Below are 25,713 nucleotides of genomic sequence, written 5' to 3' on the forward strand. Positions count from 1 at the left end.
TTAAACATAATGAGATTTATTTTATCTATATGGTCTTTTTCCTTACCTCCTAGTTTCTGAGATTTCACGGTGCATTGTTTCACAATTTCAATATTTTCTCAGCAATTAAAAAAAAATCAAAAACCCAAAAGCTGAGATTCTCCTGCAACCAGTGGACTCCAGGAGCTGCGACTTTAAGAAAAACACCAAATGTCACAGGACTTGCAGTGAAATCACCAGAGTTGGCTGCTTTGAAACAGCCAGTTCTCCTCTAGATGCGGAGCAGATTTTGAGTGAGCTCAATTTTTATTTGCAGAGTATCCTTTGAAAAAGTACTATTGCCTAGTGGGTAGAGCACTGGACTAAAAGTCAGGAAATTGGGATCTATTCCTAGCACTGGCCTGCTTCGTTACATCACCGCTCTGTGCCTCAGTTTTCCCGTTTGTAAAAGGAAGATAATAATTCTGACCGCCTTTGTAAAGTGCGTTCAGATCTGCTTATTAAAAGAGGTAGGTGGTGGTGTTATTTTGACTCATACAGTAATTATATAGAGCTTTGATTTCAATGAAAGTTACGAATGTAAATGTCTTTGAGGATCTAGGTCATGGTCCTTGTTCTGTGCCCCCTCGTTCTTCCCCCAAACATACTGTTTCAACCAATCCTCTTCCAGGAAACCCTACGAAACCAAGCTAACCAGCATTGTTGGAGCATCAAAGATTAGGGTTAGCTAGCTGATCAGAACCAGATTTCTATCCCTTGCAAAGAAATGCATTCCTGAGCCTTCTCACTGGGAAGGGAAGTGGGAGTAGCCAACCATGTCCACCCCCTACCTCGCTCCCCCCTTACTCCTGCATTCCTATGGGCGTGGCTTGCACTAACCTTCCACTGTCATTACTATAATTATCAGAGTGATTGGGAGGCAAGGACTGCAGCAGTGATTCAACTGGCTAGCTCATATCCTTGACAGAGACTGTGTTAATAAGAGCAAGGCTCTTGGAGCGTGGGCCAGTCTGCAGGAATTTTCCCTCACAAGGTGGCTCGTTGGTTTTGTTCTCCCTTCCCTGAGGGCCATGTTAGCCAGGGGTGGCTTGCGTTTGCCAGCTTTAGCCAATCCCAGCAGCCTGTGGATCCTCTCCCCTACCAAGGATGGCCAGGTCCCTGGCTACCGCAGGGTTTACACAGCCGCTGGCGAGGTGTACCCTCCTTCCCTCCAAGGGAAGGTGGCCCGGTCCTTCAGCGAGCTCCCAGGCAACTGGAGAACAGGCTGGCTTAACCTCTTTCACTTCTGGCAGGAGGGTGGCTTCCACAACGTCCACAACATCATGATCCACAAGTTCCAGAAGTTTGGACCCATTTACAGGTAAGAAGCTGTGAGGCAGGCCCCACTTGGGCAGCAACAGCTCTCCTTTGCTCTGCACATCCCTGCTAAGGGCAGCTCAGCGGCATAAAAGAAAATATGGGGATCAGGTGTGTATAGGTAGGGTGTTGAGGTACCACGGTCTAGTGGGTTGGGCAATAGAGCAGGAGCCTGGAAACTTGGGTTCTCAGTGCCTTATGGGACAATCTTATCCATCTGCCCCTCCATTTAGATCCACTTTTACCTCTGTCCCCAGGGACCCAACTCCAGTAGTATAAACTGAGGGGCAGTGTGGTCTAGTGGATAAGGCTGGGAGTGAGGCGACCTGGGCTCTAGTGCCAGATCTGGAACTGACTTGCTGCATGACAGTGGGCAAGTCACTGGCCTCTTTGTGCCTCAGTTTCTCAACCTACCCTTTGGCTATTGAGATGGTAAGGTCTTTGGGCAGGCCCCTCTCCCCCCCCACAGTGCCTAGCACAGAGGGACCCTGATTTCAGTGACTGGAACACTAATAGTCTAGCAGGGTCAGGTCTGAAAGATCCTTCAGTGTCTGGTCTGGGCCAGATTTAGGGGTGACAGGAAGTCTCAGCTGGTGGCTTAACCAGAAGGCCACCCTTCCTCTCTATGTAGGTTTGTACATCTAGGAGCTCAGACGCCATGGGGATGGGCAGTAATACAAAACCTCAGTGTGTGAACATGTAACATTACACAGTGTAATTTCACTCTGTCATTGCAGCACATGCCCAACTCAACCAACAGTTAATATAACAGGGCAAGAGGCCCTGGATTTACCCTTCTATCTGCAAATCAAAATAGTTGTAGCGTGTAACTGTACCGAGAAAGCCAACATGGGATCGAAGTGGCCATTTACATTGTTCGATACATTTTCATTGTTGCTCTGATCACACTCCCTTGGCTGGCAGAATCTTTGGGACTCTATTATTAACAGCAAACTTCTCTCCAAACTGTACTTAGTACAAGGCTATGGGTCAGATTCTCAGCTAGCAAAAGTCAGGGGATTTCTACAGGTTGCAGTGGAGCTGTGTCCATTTACACCAGCTGAGGTGCTGGCTTTATATTTTTCATCGCAATGTTTTGCTTCCACCAGTATTTCTCTAGCCCAGGGTTATTTTAGTCATGAGAAAACCTCATGGGCCCAAATTCACCCCTAGACTTAGTCTTAGGGATTTGACCCACTACCTTGTATAGCTGTTACACAGCTGGGGCTAGTTTAGTCTGCATGGGCCTGATCCTGAAGCCCTTATTCTTTATTTGTGCTCAGTTCCCTTTGGAAGCAATAGGTGTTTTGCCTGGGTAACTAGAGTCTGATCTTGGGTGGTGTTGATCTCCGGCAATTCCCATTGGTTTGGAGTTGCAGGTGTTGGCAGCTCCCAGGATCAGACCCTTAGGAAGGACATTTAGGGGGAGGCCCTATGGAACAAGGCTGTGGGATGTGGCTGTGATGTAGTTTAGAAGACAGATTGTGGCTGGGTGTTCAAGGGGAGCTGCTCCTTGCACTTAGGCCCTGTGGACAGCCACAGATAATTCTTGCATGATCTGTGTGAAAGGCTAGTGGCACGCACCATGCCAGCCTTCCCAAAGAGGTTGTTGTGGGGCAAATGGATGGTGCAACCATGGCTCTGTGCCAGTTAGAGCAGCTGAGCCAGTATGAAGGGGTGGAGGGGAAATAGATGCTGCCTTCTTGAAACAGGTGACAAAGCTTCCACGTCAGTGCGCCAGGGGGAATTCTGGCTGAGTTCTGACAGCTGCACAGCCCTTTTGTCCCACGCAGACTCAGGCTGTGGCTCCAAAGCCACAATGCAGCCTGCTCAAATTCTTCACTGTGTGCACTGGGCAGACAGGAAGAGTGACCCTTTCCCATGTGATCACCCCTTGATCACACCAAGAGTTACAGACCCAGAGCAGCTGCCCCACTAAACCCAAGAGGTAGCCCAGGATGTTAAGGCACATTCATAGATTAAGCTTCACTGTCTCCCTATGAGGTAGGTAACTTATTACCCCTGCTTTACAGGTGGGAAAACTGAGGCATAGGGAGGTTAAGGCCAGCATTTTCAAAAGTGGGTACTTTTTTCGAAGGTGTTGAAACTTGATATCAAGGCTTCATGCAAGGCTGCCAGGTAATTGATACTTTGGATTGGTGCAAGTGCCCCTAAAATATGGTCTGGGCAACTCATTGTCTTCAGGCAGAAGAGGAAGGGTGGTTCAGTAGTTAGGGTTCTAGCCTGGGATGCTGGAGACCTGTGTTCCTGCTCAACTACAGACTTCACATGTGACCATGGGCAACTCACTTAGGCCCAGATTTGTAAAGGTACTTAGGTATTGCTGCACTCAGTGTTGTAGCAACCTAATTTATTTAGGAGCCTAAATCTCATTTGCAAAACGGATTTATGCCCTTAGGAGCCAAATTCCCATTGAAAGCCAATGGGATTTAGAATCCTAGGTGCCTAAATCACTTTTGAGAATGAGATTTAGGCTCCTCAACGAGTTAGGTTTTGCAAGACTGAGAACACCGATGCCTAAGTATCTTTCAAAATCTGGCCATTAGTTTCTCTATACCTTAATATACCACTTGTGAAATGGGACTAACATTTCCCTTCCTCACAGAGTTGTTAGGACAAATACTTCAAAGCCCGTGGCGGGCTCAGATTCCATGGTAACGGCGACCAGCTGTGTTTTAGGTAGAATCATTATCAGCAAGATATTGGTAACAGGAAGGCAATTCAGAGAACAGCAGCAAAGGGGTTGAGTGAGGAAGATGAAATTAGCTAAATATGTGCAGTTTAGCTTGGCAAACAGCGAGGAGGATTATTATCATGCTATGACAGGGTATGATATTAAGAAAGGAAATAAAATCAACTGACCAAAATTCCTGAGTGTAAGACTAACGAAAACTCTCCCAATGGGAACAGCTTGGGGCTACCCCTGTATTGGACAGGAAATCGTAGCTCATTCAATCTAACTCATTTCCATGTCTAATTCCTGTGATGGCCCCTTTTGTCCAAGCCTGGGAGCAAAATCAACAAACATTAAACTAAACAAGCCTCACAACACCCATAGGAGAGAGGGAAATATTATTGTTGTTCTGATTTTACAGAAGGGTAAACAGAGGCAGGGGAAGGGGGCATGACTTGGATTCAGAGAGGGAGTCAATAACAGAAGCCAGTTCTCCTGGATGCCAATCCCATACACTAATCACTAAACAAATGCAGAAGTAGTAAAAACAGAAGGGAAGAGACCTCTTGGGTCACTGAGCAGGGGCGGCTCCAGGCACCAGCGCACCAAACGCGTGCCTGGGGCGGCAAGCTGCGGGGGGCGGCCTGCCGGTCGCCATGAGGGCGGCAGTCAGGCAGCCTTTGGCGGCATGCCTGCAAGAGGTCTGCCGGTCCCGCGGTTTCGGCGGCAATTTGGCGGTGGGTACGCCGAAGGCACGGGACTGGCGGACCTCCTGCAGGCATGCCACCAAAGGCTGCCTGACTGCCGTGCTTGGGGCGGCAAAATACATAGAGCCGCCCCTGTCACTGAGTGCAGTCTCCAGTCATAATCCCATATAGATTATGAAGCACTTGTTAAGGGCTGGTCCAAAGCCCTTTGGAGTCAGAATGGCCAAGTGATTTTTGGAGCATATGTCTTATTGGGAGTCAATGGGATTTGTGCTGCTAAGTCAATTGGGTGCTGCTGAAAAGCCCATCCTCTGAGTTTCAAGTATGGGAGGTTATGCGTGTTATTTATGTCATAAGAGTTTTGATAGTGGCCTATTTTCACATACAACATATGCCCATGGGCAACTGCAATGGGCATGTTTTAGACATTTCAAGTTAATTAAATACATAATTCAGAAGACAGGACTTGATCCAGAGTTCATTGGTGTCAGTGGAAAGACTTCTCCAAACTTTGGAGCAGCCCCATAGTTTTGATCAGCAGCCAGACTTTTAGGTGTGTATCGATGCTGAACAGAGACTCTGGCCCTTGTAAATTTCCCCCATTGCTACTCATGGGGTACCAGTTACAACTCCTGCCCCACTCAGCATTTATCAGGGTCAGCAAGTGAGGTTTTCTTCAGGGCTCTTTGCTTGTGGGAGTGTCCTGATCCCCTGTCAAATGTCACAGGGAGAAACTCGGCCTCTACCAGAGTGTGAATATCATTAACCCCGAAGATGCTGCTACTCTCTTTAAATCGGAGGGCAACTACCCAGAGAGGTTCATGGTGCCACCTTGGGTGGCCTACCGTGACTTCCGCAACAAGCCATATGGAGTGCTTCTCAAGTAAGTAAGGTCTATTAAAGGGTATGCTGGGGTGTGAAGTTCCCTTTTTAATGACAAAGGTAGCTGGGCTCACCTTTATGTAGTAATCTAGGAAGGGAGGAAATGTAGCATGATGTGAGAAGAGGAGCATTGTCATAGTGATGCCTCTGAATTTGGAGCATCAGCTGGGGAGAGAAGTGGGTTGGCACCTAATTCTTAGGAAACTGTCTGAGGCTCAGGTGGGTCAGGTAGGTTTACCAGTAGTAGAGAGTCAGGTCTGGTCTCTTAACTGGAGCACATGCCAACCTGCCCGTCCTGGAAACCCTCCTTGATCCCTAGCTTACACTCCCCATGCAACTTGTTTCCCTGCTGCTAGGACCCGTGTGACTGTCAGGCCAGGACTCTGGCCTGGAACATGTGACTCTAGGTCTGGGAAGGAATTCACATGGGAACAGACCAGCCAGGGCATGGCAGCTGGACAGGAAGCAGTGGGTGCCACTCAGGGAAAATCAGTCTGTGTTGCTTCGTGGGCGAGATGAGGAGGGTTGCAGAGGTGGGTAGGGGCTGGGTGTAGGGGGGAAGAATGGGTTTATACTGTGCCCTGCCCTGAAAGGCGGGACATATCAGGGAACACAGCAATGTGAGTGATCTTCCTTTGCTTTTCCCAGGAAGGGAGAGGCCTGGCGCTCTGACCGCCTCATTCTGAATAAAGAGGTCCTGTCCCTGCAGGTGATTGACTGCTTTGTGCCCCTGTTGAATGAGGTGGGCGAGGACTTTGTCAAGAGGGTCCGAGTCCAGATCGAGAAGAGTGGCCGGGGGAGGTGGACGGCCGACCTCACCAATGAGCTGTTCCGCTTCGCCCTGGAGTGTGAGTGGGCTGGGCTGGCATGCTGCAGCTGCCTGTGGGCGTCCATTTGCTCAGTGGGGGCACCTGGGGCTGGGGGAAACAGAGAAAAGCTCCTGCTGAGCTCAGTCAGTTTGCACTAGTGCAAACCAGCCACCCCAGACATGCCACTGATTCGTGTGACTGCAAATGGCCCCTTATCATTAGAAGGGGTTGAACCATACCTATAGGGTCTGAACGCCCTTAGGAGTGGAAAATCCACCCTTTCTGCTTAGGAAAATCTGTTTGGATGAGCACCCAAGTGACCTTCAGCAGAACCTCTTCTGTCTAACCTTATGCCTCAGACTGCAATGCGAAGTTCTGCAAGGATCATCCAGAACCTCTCTGCCCATCATGTCTGAGTGTCTTGTGGATGAAATATATTTATAGGACCACATCCACAGCTGGTTTAAGTCACCACAGCTCCACTGAAGTCAATGGAAACACATCAATTTACACCAGCTGGCCCCTGAACTGTGTCTCTGACTACTCATGGCACTTCCTCCAAGAATACAGTTGATGGCTCCAGAGTCCTGGCCAAATTTCAACTGGAGTCATTGTGCCTCACCAAACCCTCTCTGCAGCCTCAGCTACATGTAGTGCTCTTTCTTCGTGTCCTGAACTGTTGTGCAGTGTCGGCTGACCCTGAAATACTGCCATTTCACCACAGAGGTGGTTGCATTTCAGTCCTAGACACTGCGTTTTATATATATAACGACAAATATGTTAGTGCTAGAATAAAGATGGGTAGAAATGACCCCTCTCTGGAGTGAAGATCTTGGAATGATGTTGGATAAGAGATACTATATCTTACACACAATAGAACTACATAAAAAAGAACATTAAGGTTGTAAAGCCAAGCTCTCGGAAGCTAGGAAACGCCAGATTTACGGTTGCCTGTGTATCCTTAATAGACAGCACTACCAGCCCTACATATAAACATACTGTGCAATGGAGGTGCTTGTGGCCAATGGCCTCCGATCACCCCAGAGTGACATTTTTGGGGATGTTGGAAGTTTTGGATTCTAACCCTAACCCTTGCCCCTGCAGCCGTGTGCAACGTCCTGTATGGAGCACGCCTTGGGCTCCTGCAGGATTTAATTGACCCCGAGGCGCAGAAGTTCATCGATGCCGTGACCCTGATGTTCCACACCACCTCACCCATGCTCTACATCCCGCCCAGCCTGCTCTGCAGGATCAACTCTAAGACCTGGCGGGACCATGTGCAGTCCTGGGATGTGATTTTCAGGCATGGTGAGAGCTCATGTGCACTGCTGCATAGATCTCACCCATCTTAGAGTAAGGCTGGTGGCTAGAGCAGGAGCGTTCATGCTGTCATGTGGAAGGTCCCAGAGTCAGTATCATACTGCCACAGATGAGAAGTTGTTGGAGCATCATGCAGGGAAAAGGATGGATTTGCACAGAAAATAGCTCTTGCTCATAGGAAGGGGTGACTCTGGGAAGATACTTGCTCCTTGCTATACTGAGGGCTCTGATATGTTGCCAGGGTCTCTTAGATGGAAGGCAGCAGGGATAGCGCTGCTGGAGGAGCTGGTGGGGTTTTCTGTGGTGCAGGAGGGATCACTCAAGTGGCTTCAGTTGGGGAATTATAGGAAAGATACGAAGTGTCAGGAAAGTGCAGGATTCCCCATACTGTCCTTGGGTACCAGATTCTAGCCAGGGTTGGCCAGTCTGGGAAAGCCCAATGATCTGACCCATGGGAAAGCCACACAGTTTTTGGCTGGGGCTGGTGAGATCCTTTGACTTAAGAGATGCCATTAAAAAGCCACTCACTGACAGCACCTTAGCATCCTCAGGAGACTCAGGGACCAGGGGCTCAGAAGTGGGGTGGGGTGGCATGGGGCGTGGGAGGAGGGCTGGGCACTTATAGATGATGAATTTACTGCTTTGCTTTTTCTCCCTATCTCCCTCCCGCTTTTCCCAGCTGACAAGTGCATCCAGAACATCTACCGAGAGCTCCGGCTGGACCGGAAAAGCACCAAGGAATATACTGGGATCCTGTCCAGCCTCTTAGTACAGGACAAGCTGCCCATCGATGACATCAAGGCCAACGTGACAGAGATGATGGCGGGCGGGGTGGACACAGTAAGGATGAGCCTCGGGGATTGGGGAGAGTGCCATTGTTGTGGTGGTGATTGTGACAGGATCCCCCCTGGGGTGCAGCCTCAGACTGTGGGACCGCTGTTCCCCCTTAACTCTCTCCAGCCTGGGCTGTATCTCACAATGCCTTGCTTGTGACCAGCAGCAACCCCTCCAGGTGCTATTATTACTCAGCACAACTACATGTGGAGACCCCACACCCAGCTAGATTGCATGAATGCACCCAGAGCCACTCATGAATCACACAGAGAAAGGCACCAGAGCCAAAACCCCACAGCTCCCAGCACTGTACCCCAGGAATATACTGTCTTGCATTGCTCAAGATGAGCAGTGCAAATTTATTAATTGGTTCATCACTTCAACAATGGAAAGTGGATATACACTAGCCTTTGTACCCTGAGCAGATTTGCCCCACACTTCATACAAACTCACTGGTAAAGATAACCAGTAAAACAAATTTATTGACTATAAATGATGGATTTTAAGTGATATTAAGTGATAGGCAAAAAGTCAGAGTTAGTTACCAGAAGAAATAAAATATAAGCATGCAGTCTAAACTCTCAACCCTATTAGACTGGACAACATCTAGATTAAGCAGTTTATCTCACTCCACTGGATATTGCAGTCCTTAATATACAGGTTTGTTCCTTAAACCTGGGCCAATCTCCCCTGTTGGAGTCTTGTCTTCTTCTCCGTGTCTTGTGTGCTTGCAGCATAGGTGGGGGCAGGAGAAGGGCCCAGTATGTGTCCACTCTGTCTGTTTTATACCCTCAGTCCATGTGTCTGGAAAACACAAGTCCAGGTATGTCTGGGGGGCATTGCTGAGTCTCCAGGCAAAGTTGAGCAATCCCCCTGATGTGACCTCATGCAGGTGAGTCATTGCATTGTAGCTCCCTTGCTGGACAATGGCTGTTGATGGGTTGTTTCACACCCCACCTGGGTGTTGGTTACTCTTCTTGCTGTTGCCTCTGGGGAGCTATCTGTCTGATTCCCCAATTTACAGCATGTTTCAGTGACAACCATACAATACAATTCTCATAACCTCACATGCATTAATGATGCACATATATGGATAGAGAAATGACTTTCAGCAGATCGTAACCTTTCCCCGATGCCTTACAAGGCATGCTTTATATGTAATATCACAATTATATACAGATGAGGAATATGGAGTTAGAGGCTCATATTTAAATGTGTGATAACTTTGACATTAATGGAAAATATGCACACATGATAAATATACTTTAAAAGTGTCATGACCGTTTTTAAGCAGTATGGATTTGTGGAAATATTCCACAATGAAGTGAAATAGAGGCACAGTTATAGAATGCTACATAAATGTCAGCACTCATCCTCTTGTGGAGAATTAATCTTACAGGCAAGCCACCTACCATTATCCTTAACTTTGAAGAAACTTTGAAACAGGGTGCTCTCTCAAGGTACAGAACTTGCCAGCAATATTGCAATATCTGTGGTAACTGCTGTGTACTAGAAGGTTTAGGGGAGAGAATTCATTATCACCTTGGACCTGGCATTTCACTAAGGAGCAATGGTGGAACCTCAACATAGTTCCCTGTTTGCATATCCTGGCTCTGGCACCCCTCTGATGGCGTAAGTGCCCCCAGATGACTTTTCCACACTGCTCCTCAAAGGAGGATGCTCGTGGTGGAGTACACAAGGCAGAGAATGGCAAATGTTGAGAGCTTGGAACTGGAGTTCTGGCACCTGGGTGCCTCACTCCTATAGGCTCTTCTAAAAGTCCCGGCCCGTAACGCTTCATCAACACAGGGGCTCTTCTCTGAGCATCTCAAGGTGCTTCATTAAAGCCACACAACCAGGCCCCCTTGTCAGAAAGGGAAACTGAGGCACAGAGCGGAGACATGGCATGCATGGGTCACCCAGAGAGCAACATCCCTAGGGTCAGAACCCAGCTGGTGTTGAGTTCTAGGAGGTTCCCCTGTGCCTTGCTCTAGACCCCCATGACCATCCTCTGTGCCCTGCTCTAGACCTCCATGACCCTCCAGTGGGCCATGTTCGAACTGGCTCGCACTCCAGTGGTGCAGGAGCAGCTGCGGGCGGAGATCTTTGCGGCCAGACAGGCAGCACAGGGCGATATGCTGAAGATGTTGAAAGCCATCCGGCTGCTCAAAGCTGTCATCAAGGAAACGCTCAGGTAAGGAGTTTTCCTTTTCAAGATAGTGTAATCAGTTCCTGACCCCCACCACTTTCTACCCAGATGTGGGTCCACAGATGCCTGCCTTCTCTCTATGGGAGTTCAGCCTGGTACTTAGGTACTTATACAACCCCCAGCACTACAGAATCTGAGCACTGGAGCTGGATTTTTTTACCATTGAAGAAAAACGAGTGTCTCCCTTGAATGGCTCTTGAATCCTCTTAGAACAGTGGTTCTCAAATTTCATTGCACCGTGACCCCCTTCTGACAACAAAAATTACTACACGACCCCACAACTGGGGACCAAAGACTGGCCAGGGCAGGGCGGGGCCAAAGCTGAAGCCCAAGGGCTTCTGCCCCGGGTGGCGGGCATGTAACCTTAGCCCTGGGCGGTGGGGCTTGGGCTTGGGCTTGGGCTTCAGCCCTGAGTGGTGGGGCTTGGGCTTGGGCCCTGGGCCCCAGGAAGTTTAACACCAGCCTTGATGACCCCATTAAAATGGGGTTGTGACCCACTTGGGGGTCCCGACCCACAGTTTGAGAACCCCTGTATTAGAAGATAACAGGTCACTACCTACTTACCTATGGAGCTATCACCTTAGTTCTAGTGGGAGGGTTCTGTGCTGTTGATGCTGGAGGTGTCTGGTTCTCTGCCAGCATAGTGGGTTTGCTACAGTCCATCTAACACACTTTTTCATCAGTGCAGCATTTATGACTTAGCAACAATGGAAACATTTTGAGAGAAACTGATGCAAAGGGTGATAAATTTGCCTCCTTAAAAGGCAATTATCTGAGCACCACAGAGCACAGCACTGTTGTCCTTCCAAAAAAATAAGTTCACAGAATTGGAAGATTCCTCCATCCCTCCCCCAGTGGGTTCACCATAAAGTTTCCATTTTGCTTTTCCATGACAATTTCTCTGAGCTTCAAGGAAACAGGAGAAGAGAACAAATATGAAGTCATTGCTAACTCTGGGTCACTGCTACACTGAACAGTGCCTTTGCAGACTGACAAATAGGCCCATGCTGCAAAGTGTCATGTACCCCTTGTACACGGGAGGTTGCAAGGCTGCTACTTGCAGGTCAGACTTCTGTACCAGATGTGGCCTGGCTACAGAGAGATCCAATATATGTGTTCTTTTTAAAATACCTTAGAACACGGCTAGGTTTGCTGTTACTAGTTCTGGTAAGGGATGTTATGCACTGTGCTGCCTAGCAGTTGAAAATTATAATACAGTTTTAGACTAGAACCATAGAATCATAGGATTGGAAGGGACCTTGAGAGTTTATATGGTCCAGTCCCCTGCACTCATCCCATAAGATACCATGAGTAAGGATATCACTAAACTGGTTCTCTGTGTGTGAGCAGCTTCCTCGACTCCTCCATGACCCACTCTGCCCTTGCATAGGAGACGCATGGCACATCCGCTGCTTTGAAGACCTGTGCCTGTGGATCAAAGGGAGGGGGCATTTTGTCTGGTCTCTTTTTGCAAGCTTTCCTACTGCTTCCTCGTATTTCAGAATCTTTAATATCAAGCACTCAAGAAACTTTGAAAAAATAGCACCATTGATAATTGATTCCAACATTGACAACCCCAGGAAATCAGTTGAATTCTTTTGTCTGTCTAATATTGGCCTCATCAATCTCCCATGAAAGAGAGATAGGTGGCACAAGGATGGGGATTAATAATAAACTTCATGGGTCTGCAAGAGATGTGCTCAAGAGTTCTGAGCACATTATGTGCAAACACAAAGCCAAAGAAAACCTAGACAGCTTTGGAAGAGATCCTTCAGGACTGCCGATTGCTGCCATAATAACAGTGTGTTCCCATCTGCCACTGACACCAGATCTAACCTTGGGAAATGGCAGACTAAACTAATAAAGCCCTGCACGTGCAGGAGCAAAGCTACTCAAAGATTGCAGTGCTTGCTTCAGAGAGGAAAGTTCTGAATCAATTTAAAAGGCTAGGAGTCCAGCTCTGCAGGGAGGACAATGGGAGAAGGGGAACCTGTCCAAAGAGAATTCTCATCTGGGCCAGCACATCTAGGCCCATGCTGGGACTTAGACTCCCTCCCATTGCAGACACTAAACTGCTCGTGCCAGGGAGGGTGCTGGGCTGCTAGATGTGCATTACTTAAAGAGCCAGATCTTCAGCTGTGGCAAATCAGCATCAGTTCATTGACTTAATTGGAGTTATTTAGATTTACCCCAGCTGAAGATCTAGCCCCAAGCTTCTGCTTCTCCCTGCTGGTGGCCAGGTGGACATTAAACAGCTTATAGCAAAAAACACAAAGACAACAGGGAAGAGCTCTGGTTTCATGGCCATCATCTCCACCCTCTCAATGAAACAGCTTCTCATACCCAAGGCTACATGAGATATTGCTGTGCACATAATGACTGCTAGATTGGCAGAGATGTTGATCTTGGGGCAGAGACTGTTTTTTTTATTCTCTGTACAGCACCTGTACAGTGAGTAGACCATGCCTGGAGGTGGCTCTGCAATAATATAAATAATAATGAATGATTTTTCTAACACATTCATGTGTTAAGTGCTTTGGGCCTGATTTTGATCATTTACACCAGTGGAATTGCATAGACAGACCATCAAGTGACTCCTGATTTACCTCAGGAGCAGAATTGGTCCCCTAGAGGATATCAGGAAATGTATTTAGGCTCTTAAACTGGCATTGTGGGTTCAGTCAAACGGAGACATTGACAAACATGAGGTTAGAGGAGAATGGCTCAGAAGATGGGAGAACTGGCATGTAAGACCCATGGAAAAAGCTTGAGAGGATTGGACACATCCTTTGTGGGAAACTGTATCACAGTGATGCATGGCGGCTGTATGCATGGGGTAGCATGGAAAGGACCGTGATCATGCAATCAAGGAGGACAGGACAACACATCTTAAATTGCAGCTGGGACAGTTTAGGCTAAATATTAGGGGTAGTGTTATAGGACCAGTTTGGTGATAGCACAAATTGTCACTGGAATCACTTACCATGGAGTGATTCAAGACTAGATCTTACCCCCATCTGGCAGAATTGGCTTTAGGCATCATGTGTCTTATCTACACTGGGAATTTTCCCCAGTTCTAGCAATAACTGTTCAGCGACCAGTGTTTGGATTGGTGGACCCTGCTGGAAACCAGGGTCAATCATGCTTCAATGCAAGGAAATGGGCTAGATGACTTGCTAGCGCTCCCATCCCATTGAAGCAATATGCTGGTTTGATCAGCTACCCAGCCAGCATGCTGTGCACAATGGAAACTGTCTTAAGCAATGTGACAGGGCCATAGCTGGGTTCCCACCAAACCACTACTGAGTTCCCAGGCCAGGTGCACAAAGTAAAAGGGGTTTTTGGCTGTCACTCCTTTCAGGCAGGGTCCCACACACAGCAGCAACAGGCAAGTCACATGGAGCACATTCCCTGTCAAGCCGACCTTCCCTCCTCTGGGGCTTCTGGCCCCAAGTCAGACTTTCCTCATAGAGTAAGATCTGGGAAGCTGCTCTCCGTCCCAGCCAGACTTTACGGAAGCTGGGCTCTCCTGTTTTTAACACCTCCTGACACAAGGGCGGTGGATTAATCGCACTTAACTCATGTGATTAACTAAAATTTTTTTTTATCATGATTAATCGCAGTTTTAATCACACTGTTAAACAATAGAATACCAATTGAAATTTATTAAATATTTGTGGATGTTTTTCTACATTTTCAAATATATTGATTTCAGCTACAAGACAGAATACAAAGTGTACAGTGCTCACTTTATTTATTATTTTTATTACAAATATTTGCAGTGTAAAAAAGATAAATAAAGAAATTGTATTTTTCAATTCACCTCATACAAGTACTGTAGTGCAATCTCTTTATCGAGGAAGTGCAACTTAGAAATGTAGATTTTTTTTTGTTACACAACTGCAACCCAAAAACAAAACAATGTAAAACTTTAGAGCCTACCAGTCCACTCAGTCCTACTTCTTTTTCAGCCAATCGCTAAGACAAACAAGTTTGTTTATATTTATGGGAGATAATGCTGTCCGCTTCTTATTTACGTCATCTGAAAGTGAGAACAGGCACTTTTGTAGCCAGCATTGCAAGATATTTACGTGCCAGATATGCTAAACATTCGTATGCTTCATGCTTCAGCCACCATTCCAGAGGACATGCTTCCATGCTGATGACGCTCGTTAAAAAATAATGCGTTAATTAAATTTGTGACTGAACTCCTTAGGGGAGAATTGTATGTCTCCTGCTCTGTTTTACCCACATTCTGCCATATATTTCATGTTATAGCAGTCTCGGATGACATCCCAGCACATGTTGTTCATTTTAAGAACACTTTCACTGCAGATTTGACAAAACAAAAAGAACGTACCAATGTGAGATTTCTCAAGATAGATACAACACTTGACCCAAGGTTTAAGAATCTGAAGTGCCTTCCAAAATCTGAGAGGGACGAGGTGTGGAGCATGCTTTCAGAAGTCTTAAAAGAGCAACACTCTGATGCGGAAACTACAGAACCCGAACCACCAAAAAAGAAAAATCAGCCTTCTGCTGGTGGCATCTGATTCAGATGATGAAAATGAACATGCATCAGTCTGCACCATTCTGGATTGTTATTGAGCAGAACCCATCATCAGCATGGACGCATGTCCTCTGGAATTATGATTGAAGCATGAAGGGACATACGAATCTTTAGCGCATCTGACACATAAATATCTTGCCACACTGGCTAGAACAGTGCCATGCGACTCACTTTCAGGTGACACTGTAAACAAGAAGCGGGTGGTATTCTCTCCCACAAATATAAACAAACTTGTTTGTCTGAGCCAGTGGCTCTCAACCTTTCCAGACTACTGTACCCCTTTCAGGAGTCTGATTTGTCTTGCATACCCCCAAGGTTCACCTCACTTAAGAACTACTTGCTTACAAAATCAGACACACAAATACAAAAGTGTCACAGCACACTGTTACTGAAAATTGCTTACTTTCTAATTTTTACCATATAATTATAAATCAATTGGAATATAAATACTGTACTTACATTTCAGTGTATAGTATATCGAGCAGTATAAGCAAGTCATTGTCTGTATGAAATTTTAGTTTGTACTGACTTCACTAGTGCTTTTTATGTAGCCTGTTGTAAAACTAGGCAAACATCTAGATGAGTTGATGTACACCCTGAAAGACCTCTGAGTATCCCCAGGTGTACATGTACCCTGGTTGAGAACCACTGGTCGGAATGATTGGCTGAACTACAAGAAGGACTGAGTGGACTTGTAGGCTCTAAAGTTTTACATTGTTTTATTTTTGAATGCAGTTTTTTTGTACATAATTCTACATTTGTAAGTTCAACTTTCATGATAAAAAGATTGCACTACAGTACTTGTAACGGGGGAATTGAAAAATACAATTTCTTTTGGTTTTTACAGTGCAAATATTTCTAATAAAAAATAAATATAAACTGAACACAGTACACTTAGTATTCTGTGTTGTAATTGAAATCAATATATTTGAAAATATAGAAAACATAAAAACATATTTAAATGGTATTCTATTATTGTTTAACAGTGCGATTAATCATGCGACTAACCATGATTATTTTTTTAATTGCGTGATTAATTGCAATTAATTTTTTTAATCGCTTGACAGCCCTCCCTGACACCTATTGCAGGTGTAGCAGGTCAGGGCTTATTAAGCCCACAGCAGCTTGTTAACCTTCTCCTGGACAGCGGAGGGTTTGTATACCCTGTCACAAGCAATAGCTCGATGGCCTGGTTTAACAGAGGTAGGTCCTCTATCAAAGTGGGAGCAGAATGACATGGGGAATCTTTGGGCTGAGCTCTTATTTCTAAGGTGGATGACTGGTCTCATGCACAGCCCTGATTGTATACTCTGCCCATTGGGACAATATCAACTGTAAATGAGTGATGAGTAAATACCACCCTGATGTGTCCTCCTCCTGCAGGCTCCATCCAGTAGCAGTGACCCTACAGAGATACACAACACAGGAGATTATCCTCCAGGACTATTTCATCCCTGCCAAGGTGAGCTTCCCGCTGGGGCAGGGCTAGACGGAAGGAGGGGAACAGGCACCTGTGGAACTTTGGCTTTGTCTCCACTAGATGTCTTAACATTTTCCACTGTTGCTGCTTTTGGTGCCTCTCCAATGGTGGTGGCCAGCGTGGGAGCACAGCTATAGGCTGCAGGGCTGGCCCACAACATTTTGGCACCTGAGGTGGGGAGCTCAAATGACGCCCCCATGCCCCCTAGCTTGGGCCAAAACTTTGAAAGGTCTCAGTTCTACCTTTTTCCTGTTCTACTCCTCTCATGGTACTGCTCTGCTACCTACCCCAATAAAGGAGAACTAAAAACTTAAAATGCCTTGTTCCAAAATTTTAAGTAACACTTAACTTTCAAACGCCTGAACAGCAAATGTAACTTTTCTTGTCTGCATAGTAAACACTGGCATTTTTATCCGTTTGAATAATCAAAGTGGTGCTTTCCATGCCTTCTTGGTTGCAAAGCTTTGAACTGCTTCCTGAAGGTCCACAGTCTGGGCCAGCTCATGCTCTATTGAGATGGTTGCAAGGCCGACCAGCCTCTCCTGTGTCATTGTGGAGCGTAGATGTGTTTTTATTAACTTCAGCTTGGAGAAGCTGTGTTCTCCACTGGCAACTGTTACAGGAAGTGTTAGAAGTATGCACAGAGCAACAAAAGCATTTGGAAAGAGGGTGGTCATCTTATTTGTGCACATATATTCCAGAACAGCCTTTGGAGTTGATCCTGCTGAAATGTATCTTGAAAGGGCTTTCAGTTCATCACCTAAATCACTTGCATCAATATCGCGCATGTCATCATGTGTCTCTAGTGCCCTGCATTGCTGGTGTAGGTAGGTCTTCTTCAGGTATAGTGAGGAGTTTTGGAATATCATACAACATCCCAAATATACTGCTGTGTTCCTTGAGCTGCATGAAACGTTCTTTCACTGACTGTATTGCACAATCTAGCACCTGGTTAAAGAATTCAACTTTGAATTGTTGTTTGGGGTCTCTTATGGGATTATCCCGTGCCTCGTAATCAAAATGTCTTTTTCTTCGGTGACTCTTGTATTCTTGAATGGGTGGGAAAATAGCTTCGGTGTGAAGTTCCTCTGCCAACTTCTGTGCAGTCTTCAGAACGTTTTGAAATCCCTCATCTGACCAGTAAGACTGTAGGTACGACTTTGCTTTGTCCAGTTGTTCCATTGCTCCAGATATATCAAGGTCAACACCTTGGAGTCTCTTGCTTACAACATTTATTTCAAATAGAATGTCATGCCACAACACTAAGCTGCACAGAAATGTGAAGTTATGTATGTTTCTGGTGATTCCATTTCCCTCTGCCACTCTTCTCCCACGAACAGTTCCTGTCATAGCATTATCCTCCATAATGGCAACTATGGCATCATCTATCTTCCCAATTTAGTGTTTGATAGGCTTTATCACCTCCACTCGACTTTCCCATCGTGTGGCACTCAGTGGTTTCAGTGTCAGAGAGGATGTTCCCAGATGTTGCTTCAAAATTTGTCATCGATGAGTTGTTGCAGAGAAAAATACATAAATGCTTTGAATTACATTAAAAAATTCAGCAGCCTCACTAGAAGCTGATGCTGCATCACTGACCACCAAGTTCAATGAATGAGAACTGCATGGGACAAAAAAAGCTTGAGGGTTTAACTCTCGGATCCGTGTCTGCACTCCTCTGTTTTTTCCTCTCATGTTGGCACCATTATCATAGCCCTGACCTCTCATGTCAGCTATCGCAATTCCCATATCTTCCAGCTCTTTAAGAAGCACTTTTGTCATACCAGCTCCTGTAGTATCATCAATGTCAATAAATTCTAGAAAATGCTCTCTGACAGTCACCATTGCAGGGACATTTTCACTAGGTTCCGTTGTTGTTACAAAATGCACCATTAAAGTCATTTGTTCCATATGGCTGATGTCAGGTGTGCAGTCCAGAATAACAGAGTAATATCTTGCTGACTTCAGATCTGCCACAATCTTCTGTTTGACTTTTGTTGTCAGTAACTGTATGATCTCATTTTGAATTGTTTTTCCAAGGTAGTGGTGTGTGTACATTTCTTGGGTGGTGACTCTTCTTAGATGCTCCTGGAGTACAGCATCAAACTCAGCCATCAGCTCCACAGTTTTAAGGAAGTTTCCATTGTTTGACACATACAGCTGATCTGAAGTGCTAGGTTTTGGGTAGCAAGCATTCTCACAATGGCAATGAGCCTTTTCAGAACATTTTTGCCAGTAAAGATGCAAATCTGATGCAATCTTCTCTTGATGCTGATCATCTATGGTGGCCTTTAACCTTAGTCTCATCACAAGCTCTTTCCACCTATGGAATGTTCTCTGATGATTTGCTGCCTTCCCATGGCATGCCAGATTTCTAGCCAGATTTTTCTAGTCCTTTGTTCCTGTAGAACCCAATGTGGCTGGAACATTAGACTAGAAGAGTTTGTAACAAAAACAGTATGCATCATTCTGGGTTTTTGAGTACATAAGCCATGGCCTCTCCACTTTGTCACCATTGGGGATTTCACGCCAGTAATGTGTTGGATGGAAACTTCTATTTTCATTGTCTTTGGGGAACATGAAGTTTTTCACTTGCTGTGGCCTATGCAGTACAAGGAAGTCCCTCAGGCTACTGCTCAAGTGGGTCCACAGTCCTGGATCATCTAGACTTAAGGAACTAAACTCAGCAGCAGCTATTTCTTGCGCCTTCACCACACTCTTCTCCGATCTACACTTTTCTTCAGGAATGTGCATGGTTACATCCATTTGAGATGCAGATATGGATGCTGCAGTAGCTGCCAGGTCACCTGCACTCTGACTAACTGGAAGATCAGGCATCTCCTCACCACTCACATCCTCACTGGGGCCGGAAGGCTCACAGTGAACATTTGTGTCTATTTCAGAGTAGCAGCCGTGTTAGTCTGTATCCACAAAAAGAACAGGAGTACTTGTGGCACCTTAGAGACTAACAAATTTATTAGAGCATAAGCTTTCTTGGGCTACAGCCCACTTCTTCGGATGCATAGAATGGAACATATATTGAGGAGATATATATACACACATACAGAGAGCATGAACAGGTGGGAGTTGTCTTACCAACTCTGAGAGGCCAATTAAGTAAGAGAAAATTTTTTTTTGAAGTGATAATCAAGCTAGCCCAGTACAGACAGTTTGATAAGAAGTGTGAGAATACTTACAAGGGGAGATAGATTCAATGTTTGTAATGGCTCAGCCATTCCCAGTCCTTATTTAATCCTAAATTGATTGTATCTAGTTTGCATATCAATTCTAGCTCAGCTTAGGTCCTATTCACATCAGCCATACCATTAGGGGCTCATTCACCTGCACATCTACCAATGTGATATATGCCATCATGTGCCAGCAATGCCCCTCTGCCATGTACATTGGCCAAACCGGACAGTCTCTACGCAAAAGAATTAATGGACACAAATCTGACATCAGGAATCATAGTACTCAAAAACCAGTGGGAGAACACTTTAACCTGTCTGGTCATTCAATGACAGACCTGCGGGTGGCTATCTTACAACAGAAAAACTTCAAAAACAGACTCCAACGAGAGACTGCTGAGCTGGAATTGATATGCAAACTAGATACAATCAATTTAGGATTAAATAAGGACTGGGAATGGCTGAGCCATTACAAACATTGAATCTATCTCCCCTTGTAAGTATTCTCACACTTCTTATCAAACTGTCTGTACTGGGCTAGCTTGATTATCACTTCAAAAGTTTTTTTTCACTTACTTAATTGGCCTCTCAGAGTTGGTAAGACAACTCCCACCTGTTCATGCTCTCTGTATGTGTGTATATATATCTCCTCAATATATGTTCCATTCTATGCATCCGAAGAAGTGGGCTGTTTCCCACGAAAGCTTATGCTCTAATAAATTTGTTAGTCTCTAAGGTGCCACAAGTACTCCTGTTCTATTTGTGTCTATGTATCTCAGGAGAGCTCCTTCCTGCTTAGATAGAAAAGCTTCCTTTGCTTTCTTTCTTTTTCTGAATGCTGCCCCAGAGGGGCGTTTTCTTCTTTCACTCAGCTTTTCTGTGCCATCTATAGTGGCTTTCAGCACTGAATTGAAGGGGACAAATAAGCAGGCTGGTAGCAGGGCCTGAGTGAGGCATCTTAAAGGCCTAACTGGCTCCTACTACTTCAGTTGACTGCTTGTTCTCCTCAAGTGTGTTCAGGGAAGCAGCAGGAAACAGGAAGCTCCCTGAGAAGCTGTTGTTAATCAGTCCAGGCTCCTGGGGGTGCTAGAGAGGTACATAAGAGACTCCTCCTCCTCTCTCTCCCTGCAGCTCCTGCTGCTTTCTGTTATTCCCTCTCACCTTTTCTCCTGCCTGCCTGTTATGTCTCTTGTGCCCTTCTTCCTCCAGCACAGCACTCCACCATCTCTGTGCATCTAGAGCAGAGAGAATACATATGCACCAGCAGCAGACACACTCTGGGTCCTAGTGGTGCCCCCCCACAATCTGGCACCTGAGGTGGCCGCCTCAGTTCGCCTCATGGTAAGGCTAGCAATGATAGGCTGCCCCGGCCATTTTAACCATTGTGTCAGCCAGATCTAGTGCAGAATACCCATGGCTTGTAGCAAAGGCCCCATTCACAGCCAAGGGAAGACTGTAGATAAGCACTGTTTAAAAACTTGCTTATGGCCAACCAGGATTGTACCAGGCTTGGGCTAGTCAGTGATGCCAGGGTTGGGGCACATTAGCTTGGTGTTTAAAGAAAAGATCTACCATGAATCTGAACCCAGCCCAAAGCACAAGCGCCTGGGCCCATCCAAACTGGCTGGCCAAGGCATGGGAATCTGGGCTGAGCTTTAGAGACACAGCAGAGAACTCACAGCCCGGGGGGGTGAGGGAGGGGCACTTTAAACTACCTTTGCACCTGCCTGATCCTGGGTTGCTCTGGCGGCTGGAGTGTCCCCTGCCCATGGGCCTGTCTAACCTACAGCAGCCTTCATAGCCTGCCCCACAGAGCACTGCTCTGCCGAGAATCTCTGCTGCACCTGAGCCCCACACATGTCCTTCAGAAAGCAGCCTTCCACCACACCTGCCTGCACTGAGGGAATTCTCCCCCAGCTGGATATGGGACCCCTTCTGCTGTTCCCTTTGCCCTTTTACCCAGTGTAAAGGGGTGGGGGAGGGAATTCACCTAGTGAGTTTAAGCCGTGCGTAGATATGGAGCTTACACTCAGTTGTAAGAGCACTTTAGATGGGCCCAAAGAAAATGGGGGAACTAAACGTGTGGCTGGCTGGAGCAGACACAGGCTCTGAAACCATTGCCAGTTACAGAGTGAACAGCGCACAGCCTCTCTGCGCAGCACATACAGCAGCGCTCTCCTGATGGAGCATACCATTAAAGTCAGTGTCACCCACCCTGAGGGAGGGCTGCCCACCAGGCCCTGTGTGTAGATCTCTGTTTGTGGTGGCACAATGGGCCAGACTCACCCCTGGTGTAAGGGCAGATGCTGTTCCCTCACATTGTGACTGCAGTGTCACTCCCCTGTCATGACTGAAGTCTGGCACAGCCCCTGTGATGGATGCCTGCTGGGAGAGCTGCTAGCAGTCCACTCACCCTCCCTCCCCTCTCCTTTGCAGACTCTAGTGCAGGTTGGAATTTACGCTATGGGCCGTGATCCCAAGTTCTTCACCAAGCCAGAGCTGTTCGATCCGGCAAGATGGCTGAAAATGGACTCTACATACTTCAGGGGGCTGGGCTTTGGCTTTGGGCCACGCCAGTGCCTCGGTCGCAGGATTGCTGAGCTGGAGATGCAGCTCTTCCTGATCCATGTGAGTCTGACACCTTCCTCCCTTGGCAAAGCTGCAGAATTTGCAAAGCACCTTGTCGCTGAGGCAAGTTCCCGGCGATGCCAGAGAAGGGCTGTGGGCAGCTGCACAGAGAACCAGGGGAACCTAGGGCTCTGTTGGGAAAGAGAAAAACAGAGGTCTAGGCACTTGGCTGTCTGCGTGGCTTGCACAAGTGGAATGAGCATTGCATGGTAGATGGTTCAGGCAGCTAAGGCTGAAAATTACAGTGCAGATGCATGTGCCAGCAAGCGCCCCGCAATCCATACTGGGATCTGAGGGTATGTCTACACTGTACATTAAGCTGGGATCTGATTTAGGTTTGAGCCCAAGCCCCCAACCCCCACTTCCATCCACACACAAATCAGTCTGACTCAATAAGCACTCAAGACCCAGATCTTAGGACCCTGCTAGGTGAGTGGGGCTGAGCTGGAATCCTGCTCAAGCCCTGTCATGTTGCAGTGTGGACACAGCTCAAGCTGACCCAAGTCAGACAGTCTGTGTAGCTCACTGTGGACATGTTAGTATGGCGTGAGACCCGGTTCCAGCAATTGTAAACCCAGGTTTACAATGCAGTGTGGCTGCTCAAGCGTGGGCTTGGCAGCACCAAGGCCACAAGCCCAGATCCCACAGATCCTGGTTTATAATGCAGTGTAGCCATACCCTGAGAGTCCTGCTAGAAGCGTGCAAAAGATTAGCAACAAATACGCAAAACCAGTCCAAATCAGAGGGAGGTCTTTCTTTCCACTGGAATCAGCATGATCCAGCAGATAGTGCATTGGTTTCAGAGTCCTGGTGTCTAGGCCCAGCTTTGTCAGTGTTCATGGATATTCACTTCATCTCTCTGGCCCAGATCCACAAAGGTATTTATGCACCTAATGCCCACTCATTTCAATGGTGCCTAAATACTTTTGAGGTTCAGGGCCTCTGTGTCTTAGTTTCCCCAACTGTAAAATGGGGCTAATAATAGTTGCCTTCCTTTATAATGTGCTTTGATGTCTGCAGCTAATGAACATGTTGCAAGGAAGGCTGATCTGGTGGGTTGGGTGCTAGCCTGGGGCTCCACAGATCCAGGCTCAATTCTCTGCCCTGGCACAGGATGCCTGTATGATCTTAGGTAAGTCACTTAGCCGCTCTGTGCCTCAGGTTCTGCAGCTGTACAGTGAGACTAATAACAATGCCCTGCCTCCGAGGGGTGTGTGAGAATAAATGCATTAAAGAATCTGAGATGTCCACATTCACCGGTGATGGAGGCTACATTAGGAGCTTAGGGCTTGTCTATACTCCTGCTTAAGTCAATGACATAACTTACAGTGGTGTCTACTGCATCTCCTACCGACATAGCTTCCACCTCTTGCTGAGATGGAGTAATTATGTCGTTGGGCAAGCGCTCTCCCATTGACATAATGCATCTGTGAGGACAATCGTAAATTAAAAATGGGAAAAAGATACTTGTAATAATATTTCATGGTAAATTTAAAAATGATCTGCCAAAATCTAGCTAAGGTCATGAATTTTCCTTTGGCTGATAAGCCCCTTAGAATGTCAGGGTTAGAAGGGACCTCAGAAGGTCATCTAGTCCAACCCCCTGCTTAAAGCAGGACCAATCCCCAGACAGATTTTTGCCCCAGAACCCTAAATGGCCCCCTCAAGGATTGAACTCATAACCCTGGGTTTAACAGGCCAATGCTGAAACCACTGAACTATCCCTCCCCCTGGTAAAAGCTAGCTTCACAATGCAGGCTTCCCAAGTCACATGGTTTGTTTTATGGCAAATCACAGAGAATTTTTGCCAGTTTTCTTGAAGTTCATGAAAAAGCAAAACTAGAGGGGTACAAAATCCTCCCCAAATGAGCAACATTTTTGGGTGTGCACATCATCTCCTGCATGCACAGATGGAGAGCAAAGACCATCTAGTGCAATGAATACAAGGACATTTAAAGAATGTCCAGCCCCGAAGTCAACAGGGCTTCCCTCAGCCAAAGACTAGGGATAAAGTCATTTCAACCCTACTCCACAGTGGAGCTGCCCCACACTGCCTTCTTCCCAGAGAGCTCCCTTCTCATCCTCTGGTTATCAGGGTCATTCACCTAAGGCACTACTGAACATCCTTCTTAGTGGAGAGTGGTGGGAGGTAATGCCACACATCTTGCTCAGTCCTGCAAATTTCCTGCACTGGGGTAGTCAACTCTGAATCTTCCAGAGGGCGATAGTGGCTTGTGGCAAGAAATTATTGTGCCACAAGTTGAAAAAGTGGCACATAGTGTCTTGCCACTGTCTGGCTCAATTCAATGGTGCTTCTAGTGTAGGTCAGAAGTGGGGGCATTGGCAAAGCTGTCTGGGGAGTTGAGGGAAGCTTGCACAGCATCTCACTGCAGCCACAGTGCAATGAGACCTTCTCTTCCATTTGCCTCATTGGTTGGAATCAAGATGAGTTTGCATCTCTGACAGATTTTCATTATCTCTTTTGTTCTATTTCCCAGATGCTGGAGAACTTCAAGATAGAAACCAAGAGAGGAGTGGACATTGGTACCAAGTTTGACCTCATCCTGATCCCAGACAAACCAATATGCCTTACGTTACGGACCCTGGACTCCCAGCCATGAATTGAACAGAAGCTACCGCTCCCCACTGATTCTGTGACAAGGCCGGGCCAATGGGTGATGGAGCCAACGTCAACCCATCTTGAGCCAGCTGAAGAGGTGTCACCTGTGTTTGGGACAATCTGTACATATGATGGAACTTTGTCTCTAGACATAAAAATTAGACTCTAGTAAGGAGAAACGAATGGGGGCTAGGGGTGGGTGTGATGGGATTCCCCGGGGTGCAACTTGGAACTGGGGTACCACTGAGCCCTCTGACCTGTCAGCCTGGGCTCCCTCTCACACTTTGATGCCATGACAAACCTCTGGCAGGTACTGCACTTACACAGGCATCCACAAGCAGGGACACACCCAGCTGAGTTACATGAATGCTTCTCCAAGCCACTCATGAACTAATAGAGAGGCTCCAGCCAAGTCCCCCAGCTTCCCAGCCGTACA

At 46.7% G+C, this 25,713-nt stretch overlaps 1 protein-coding gene across 1 annotated transcript; it reads left to right on the top strand.

Moving 5' to 3' along the window:
- Positions 1-1,049: 1,049 nt before the first annotated feature.
- Positions 1,050-25,278, top strand: LOC135884808 (cholesterol side-chain cleavage enzyme, mitochondrial). Its single transcript, XM_065412355.1, has 9 exons — positions 1,050-1,339; positions 5,465-5,620; positions 6,268-6,467; positions 7,533-7,736; positions 8,428-8,588; positions 10,610-10,776; positions 16,745-16,823; positions 22,466-22,657; positions 25,156-25,278. Exons 1-9 carry the CDS (start codon positions 1,050-1,052, stop codon positions 25,276-25,278), a joined length of 1,572 nt encoding a protein of 523 aa, XP_065268427.1.
- The last annotated feature ends 435 nt before the right edge of the window (positions 25,279-25,713 follow it).

The sequence above is a fragment of the Emys orbicularis genome, chromosome 10 (assembly GCF_028017835.1).
Source record: "Emys orbicularis isolate rEmyOrb1 chromosome 10, rEmyOrb1.hap1, whole genome shotgun sequence".
Classification (NCBI taxonomy): domain Eukaryota; kingdom Metazoa; phylum Chordata; order Testudines; family Emydidae; genus Emys; species Emys orbicularis.